Source organism: Delphinapterus leucas, chromosome 3 (assembly GCF_059928025.1).
Source record: "Delphinapterus leucas isolate spDelLeu-1000000601 "Yukka" chromosome 3, BTC_Dleu_Yukka2, whole genome shotgun sequence".
Classification (NCBI taxonomy): Eukaryota; Metazoa; Chordata; class Mammalia; order Artiodactyla; family Monodontidae; genus Delphinapterus; species Delphinapterus leucas.
The window spans coordinates 56,835,578-56,842,996 of record NC_143131.1 but is presented as its reverse complement, the minus strand read 5'-3'; the positions used below and the strand labels follow the sequence as shown (position 1 = coordinate 56,842,996).

The 7,419-nt window shown below is 34.3% G+C and overlaps 1 protein-coding gene across 2 annotated transcripts in view; it reads right to left on the bottom strand.

Annotated features, from left to right (window-relative positions):
* Window positions 1-771: 771 nt before the first annotated feature.
* SLC30A5 (solute carrier family 30 member 5) overlaps window positions 772-7,419 on the bottom strand; it is a 30,826-nt gene continuing 24,178 nt past the window's right edge. The window contains exons 13-16 of one of the 2 annotated variants that reach the window (XM_089908941.1): window positions 6,487-6,688; window positions 5,513-5,739; window positions 3,639-3,767; window positions 772-3,029 (exon numbers count right to left, since the gene is read on the bottom strand). In XM_089908941.1, the coding sequence (XP_089765067.1) occupies window positions 2,859-3,029; window positions 3,639-3,767; window positions 5,513-5,739; window positions 6,487-6,688 (729 nt within the window). In that variant the 3' untranslated portion in view covers window positions 772-2,858. The remainder of the gene's footprint in view (window positions 3,030-3,638; window positions 3,768-5,512; window positions 5,740-6,486; window positions 6,689-7,419) is intronic. The other variant, XM_022596116.3, reaches the window with a different exon arrangement.

The window sequence follows — 7,419 nt, the reverse complement described above, 5'->3', positions numbered from 1 at the left end:
CTTAAAAGTAGAAGAGGAAGACAGAAGAGTCAGTCAGAGAAAGGTGCTACAGTGGAAGGAGAGGCAGGAGAGATTTGAAGTATAAGAAGCACATGACCTATTCTTGCTGGCTTTGAGGATGGAGGAGAGGGGCCACAAGTGAGGATGGAGGAAAGGGGCCACAAGCCAAAAAATGCAGGTGGTCTCTAGAAGTTGGGAATACCAGCAAAGGAACAGGGACCTCAGTCACAATCATTAGGACTGAATTCAGCTAACAACTTGAATGAGCAAGGAAATAGATTATGAGAGCCTCCAGAAAGAAATGCAGCCCGGTGGCAACTTGATTTTAGCCCAGTGAGTCCCATACTGGACTTCTGACCTACAGAATTGTAAGATAATAAGTTTGTGTTAAGCCCTAAGTTTGTGGTAATTTGTTATGACAGAAATTGAAAATTAATGCTCTATTGAAAATTTCTATGCTCTAACACTATAGAGTAGTCTTCTCTGTTTTTGTACTTTATATACATGGAACCATATAGTAGACCTCTTTTGTGGCTGGCATATATACACACACACACACCCATATATATATATATTTTTGTCGCACCCTGCGGCATGTAGGATCTTAGTTCCCAAACCAGGGATTGAATCCGTGCCCCCTGCATTGGGAGCGAAGAGTCTTAACCACTGGACTGTCAGGGAAGCCCCTCACTTATAATGTTTTTGAGATTCACTTATATTGTTTGTAACAGTAATTTTTAAAAAACTGCTGAGTAAGTAGTCCATTGTAAATACACCATAACTTACTTATCCATTCTCTCGATGATGGACATTTGGATTCTTTCCGGTTTTGGGGTCTCAAGAAGATGTACATTCTTGTACCACTCTTTCTATAGACATGTTTCCATTTCTCTTGGGTAAATACCCAGGAGTAGAACTGCTGGGTCACAGGAGAGCTGTATGCTTAACGTTAAAAGAAATGGCCAAACGGTTCTCCAAAGTGGCTGCGTCATTTCAAATTCCTACTGGCAGTGTGTGGGTTCCAGTTGCTCTGTATCCGTGAATTTGAGCAGATTGTATTCTCATTTTATGTATGAGGAAAAAAAAGATACCCAGAGAGGCTGATTTGCCTAAAGTCATATGGTTTGTATGAGCCAGAACCAGGACCCTGGTGCTCTCCATACTGGAGTTTCCCTACTTTCCATCTGCACTCCCTCATCCTTCAGTGTTGCATTCTCTCTCATCTTGATAGTTGTCCATCACATTAGTTTAATTTTCTTGCTATTTTTATGCCTTCCAAGGGAAATGACAATTAAAAAAATGATGTAATATTTATTGTACCTATCTACTTAAAATTTTTTAATGTATAAAAATTACATTAAAACATCAATATGCAATTATTTTCCCACCACTCAAAAATTTTAATATGTATCGAAGATTCTGGACCAGAAAATGTGTAAAGAGAAGACAAGAAATATCAAAATAACTTATAACAAATTTCTAAAACCTCTCACATTTTAAATTTGTAAGACAAAAATATGATTTAAATACATGTTTGCCATTATGGTATAGATAAGAAAATAGTATCCATACTAAAATTAATTCATCCTACTTATCAAAATTCCTAGTATAAGAGTGAAAATACTCAGATGCTTATAAATAGGTATTCAAAAGTTTCTCTTGGTCAACATTCTTTGGTGTTCATAAAACTGCATATATTATTATGTATCTATTTATCATACAGTCTTTTCAGACTATACATTCAGTTTAAATTGGAAATAAAAAAATATAGATATTACTATAGAAAGTAGTTATAGAGTAAGTATTTTGATTTCATAGTGCCCAAGGGTTTATGAACAAGATTTACTTATTAAACTTTAAAATAACCACCTAATTCTTTGATATTTCTTCTACATCTACATGTTCCAGAAATTTAAAAAAAAGTTACATCTATAGGCAGAAAATTAACTCTGAGTTGACAATTATTTATGACTCTCTCCACTGGCTGTTCCACAACATATGAAAAGATGAAAAGCCTAGCATTGCTTGGATACCAGCTTAATAAGCAACTTGGAATGCCAGATGCATAACAAGAAATGGAATATTCTACTTTAGAGGAAGAAGACAGAGTGAATAACATGAACACAACTTAGTCTAAGTTCTTTACCCTAATAAAGTATTCATTTGCAAATATTACCAAAAGTAAAAAAATTTATTTTACAGAGTGGTTGGCTTTTGTAATACATCAAAAACTGTCATGTTATCCTTCACTATTTTCACTGCTGCCTCATATCAGTGGTTGAAGTTTCTCCCAAATAATTTAGTTTACATTTAAAGTGGCAATACAGGTTTTACTTAATGGATTTAAGTTATAATTAGAAACCAGTTTTATATACAGAAAATCCATAAATATAGAACTTTTATTCCTATTTTATCCTAGGGCTATGCAAAAAATTGACTAAAAATTTTTCATTTGGGTCTTTGTAATAAACATGTAAATACATTATTTACAATGGAGATGCTTTCTTACAGAAAGTAAACACACAGAAGTTATTTTGGTCTTCACTAGAATCCATCATTATATGTTCACTTTTGAAGATGATATGATACATCATGTTCACTTAAATTTTAAGTTTCCTGTTTTACACGTAATTTAAACAATTATTTTACTTGTACAATTAACGCTTCATTCTGTATTTAAATTTCCTTTAAGAAAGATTCCTTGATCCAACTGTAGGGAGCTTTAAAATTTTTTTCAAATACCACAAAATGTTTCTGTACAATTAATTATGTGCAATTTTCTTCCTTCTGGCGATATTATAAATACCCGGTCATTTCATCTTCATTGTTCATGCCCCAGGGGTAATTCCCAAGTTATCTCACATGATGTAAGTACCATCTTTGTAGTATTTCATGGACTCCATTTGTTTTGTCATAGCCAGAACATCATGAAATCCAGTACTTAGGCCAGACATATGTTGAAAGTATGCTTCTTTTTCCACTTGAATTGTTAAATTGTTTACTCCAGCATCTTTAAGTATTCCTGTAACCTGTTATAAAAATCCATACATTTAAAAGCATTTAGATTAATGCATTTAGTGCACTTGGATTAAATAATAGATATCACATTTTTTAAAATAGCCACAGACAGTCAATGATAAGTCCTTAAAATAATGTTTATTATTTAGCTGGTCAAATATTACATAGGATCTTTTAGAAGGCCAGTAAATCACTGACCTGACATTCAAAGTAGAAAAGGAAAACAGCTACTGTTTCCAATTCGGTAGGTCTAGAATAGGGATACAGGAACTGTTTTGATCCTTATCTCCAACCATGACACATACCTGCCAACTTTATTATTATTATTAACTTAGGACTATATTTATAATAACTTATTTCTTGACCATCTATTGGGAACCAAGGTGGATTACAAATGAATTTTTTTTACATTAACTTAAGCTTGTCCTCCACATACTAAAACTTGACTTTATTTTTTACCATTTTTGGATATAAAACAAATCTAGATGTAAAAAAACAACTTATCCTTGGACAGCTGTAAGAATGATATTTTTAAACAATTAAATGACTACTGAGCTGTATAACTTACAATGTGTGCAATTACCTCAACTGAAATTATTTTAAAAACTTAAGATTATTACCTGCTGTACTATTCTTTGTTCCAGCACATCAGATGTCACCTGTATATGAATTGTTCCTGCCACAATATTGGCAGAATGACGCCAAAAATGTGGGTCTCGGTATGATATTAATCCTTCAATTTTCTGTAGCTGTCAAATAAAAGGAGAGGTGATATAAATGGATTTGAAGGCTAATTTACTGAACACAAAGCAGTCTTTCTAGTCCAGAAACCATTATTAAGCTGATTAAAAAAAAAAAAAGTAATAAGGAGAGCCCAGAATGAGAAAGGAATGGGAGGGACAACTAACTTCAAGTAAAGGTGTCTAAAATATTTTGACCTGGCAGTGATGCCAGGGAAGGAAGTTTGGAATAGGAAGTGAACAGGGTTACACAGGTGACTTTACACCCATTTTCACCGATGTAAGATGTACTTTGCCTAGTCTAAACATTGGATACGTTCAATAAACCATGTTGTTTCCTTTATATTGATACAAACATTCCAGTATTATTTGTTATATTTGAGATAACACATGCAAAAGATATCCTTCATGTTCAACAACGGAGGGCTAGTTAAATAAATTATAGACTATCCACACAATGTAACACTACCCTGTCATTAAAAATGTATTAGAATATTTATCAGCATGATATAATTAAGTGGGGAAAAATTTACAAAGCAGTACAAAACATTTTTTTGGCCATTTTTATTTTAAAAATATTTTTATACAGAAAAATGACCCAAAAGTGTTTCTGGGCTTCCCTGGTGGGGCAGTGGTTAGGAATCCGCCTGCCAATGCAGGGGACATGGGTTCAAGCCCTGGTCCGGGAAGATCTCACATGCCATGGAGCAACTGGGCCCGTGCGCCACAACTAGTGAGCCTGCGCTCTAGAGCCTGTGAGCCACAACTACTGAGCCCACATGCCACAACTACTGAGGCCCACGTGCCTAGAGCCCGTGCTCTGCAACAAGAGAAGCCACCGCAATGAGAAGCCCACACACCGCAATGAGAAGTCCCTGCTCACCACAACTAGAGAAAGCCCATGCACAGCAACAAAGACCCAATGCAGCCAAAAAAACAAACAAAAAAACCAATAAATAAATAAATAGATAAATTAAAAAAAAAAGTGTTTCTTTCCAGGTGGTGAAATTATATGTGATTATTATTTTTTCTTTTTTCTACTTTGAAGCTTTCTGTAATGGATATGTATTATTTTTGAAATAAAAAACTTTCTTTTTTAGTAGGATGTATTAGTCGCCAATTATGAGAAAGTGAGAAAACTTTACTAATTTTATTTATGAAACCAGTGGGTTAAGATGCTATACCTTAAGTATTCAAGATGCCAACTGTTCATCAGCAGATCCTAATTACTTTAATATGATATGTCAGGGACTTCCCTGGTGGCGCAGTGGTTAAGAATCCGCCTGCCAATGCAGGGGACACAGATTCGAGCCCTGGTCCGGGAAGATCCTACATGCTGTGGAGCAACTAAGCCCATGTGCCACAACTACTGAGCCTACATGCCACAACTACTGAAGCCCGTGTGCCTAGAGCCCGTGCTCTGCAACCAGAGAAGCCACCGTAATGAGAAGCCCGCGCACCGCAACGAAGAGTAGCCCCCACTCACTGCAACTAGAGAAAGCCCGCGCACAGCAACGAAGACCCAATGCAGCCAATAAACAAATAAATAAACAAACAAATAAATAATAAGATATGGCAAACCACAAGCTGAAATACATTCTATTTTGTGTTTGGTTTTTCTATGAATTGCCTGTTTATATTATCAGTCCATTTTCCTACAAGACTGTCATTTTCATTTCTCATTAGGTCAACTTATTTAATTTCAAATACTATTTTAAAAGGAAGAAGACTAGTAAACAAATTATACACAGTACCTTTTCTAAGGCAATATGTAGTTCTTTTTCATATTCTGGTGGCAGTCTCAGAAGGAGAACCTGACAGGCATCTTTAATCAGTGGGACAACACTGAGAAATATTAATATAGCGATAAAAAGAGAACAGAGGGGATCAGCAATGAACCATCCAAACTGCTCTATAAGAATGGTGGATACGATCACACCAATACTGCCAAGTGTGTCTGCCAAAACATGTAGAAATACACCTACAAGTAAGATACATAAAATATTAAAAATTAAAGCACATTTAATTTAGTTGTTTTATTCATTCTACAAATATTACGAGGTACCTATTATTCACCAGGCACTCTGCTAGGGGCTGGTACTTCAAAATGACTAAACATGGTCACTTCCATCAAGGAATTCATGGCATAGTGGTGAAAGTAAGGATGTGGGCAACTATTACCAGTGTGGTGAGTTTTATGATGGTGTGTGGGAAAGCTTCCTAGGAATCATACATGAGCCAAGTTTTGACATTACCTAAATTATTTCTACTAAAATATCAGAATAGGGAATTCTCTGGCAGTCCAGAGGTTAGGACTCCGCACTTTCACACTTTGCGGTGTGGCCAAATAAATAAATAAATAAATAAATAAAAAATCAGAATAAATATCTCAACATAAATGATACTTCCCCCATATTTTTTTTCAGTACAATAAAAATTTCTTAGCTCTTTTATAGTGAAAGTGCGTAATGCACAGTTTCCCTTGCAACTAATATTTACTCAAATGTTACTATGAAAAGGACTCTATAATTACAATAATTTATTTTTAAAAATTGACATTTATGAACAGTTGTGAGTATTTTCTGTAACAGATGACTTTAGATCTCTTTTTAGTTACAGGTTGGGTTTTTAAAATAAAATTGTCCCAAGAGCCCAATACTTAATACAAATAAACAATGTCAATTCAGAACACAGTTGAAAGGTAGGACAGTATCTGGCAAGGACTCACCCCTCATGTTAGCATTCATGCCTCTGCCTGCAGATCCGTGGCTGTGACCGTGCCCATGGTCACTGTGTCCATGCACATGGTGTGAATGGCTGTGATCAGATGAGTGACAGCTTCCTTGAGAAGCTCCATGGGTATGGTTATGGGCATGGCTAAAGGCACAGATACCTATAAGGTTTACTATCAGCCCTCCAACTGAGACTGGCTAGAAAAAAGAAAAAAGAAAACCTTTAAATTTGTAATTAAAAAAATAAACTTGTTATTTAAAAGTTATTATGTTGCTATATATGTTTTTTGGTTTATAGTTTTGAAAATATTCATAGTAAAACCTCATTAAATTCAATAAGAAAATTTTAAAAGTGTGAATTTTAGAAGAAGCATTTAACTTTCAAATACCAAAGTGCTCACAAGTAAAAGGATTTAGATTTGCTTTAACTAAATGATTAAGAATAAAAATGTACTTGATTCAAGGTTTATGAATAAATGATGCTAAAGTTTTGTTTTGTTTATTTAAATAAAGAGTTTGAAAGTACTGCTTACTAGAGCAAGTATACACTGTACCTGAAATCTCATTTATATTACTAGGTAAATATCAATACTTTAAAAGGCAATGATTGTAATTTACTAATGAGTGGATTACAAATAAATACAGTCTTACTGTTTCTTAACTATAGTAAAATTTCCCAAAGTAAAAAAAGTACAATGGAAAAGTATTTTTTAAAAAACAAAGTAAATGAGATTATCTTGATTTAATGGTGCCACAATAACACCCCAAAGGATACTTACCCTTGATTATCCCCTCTTACAAAATGATTTTGAATAGTAGCTCTAGCTCAGGGCACTATTTAATTTACATACATCTACAATTTCTCCTTTAGAGAAATCCATTTGTTTTATTTTTAAGTTTTTAAATTAAAAAAAATTTTAACATCTTTA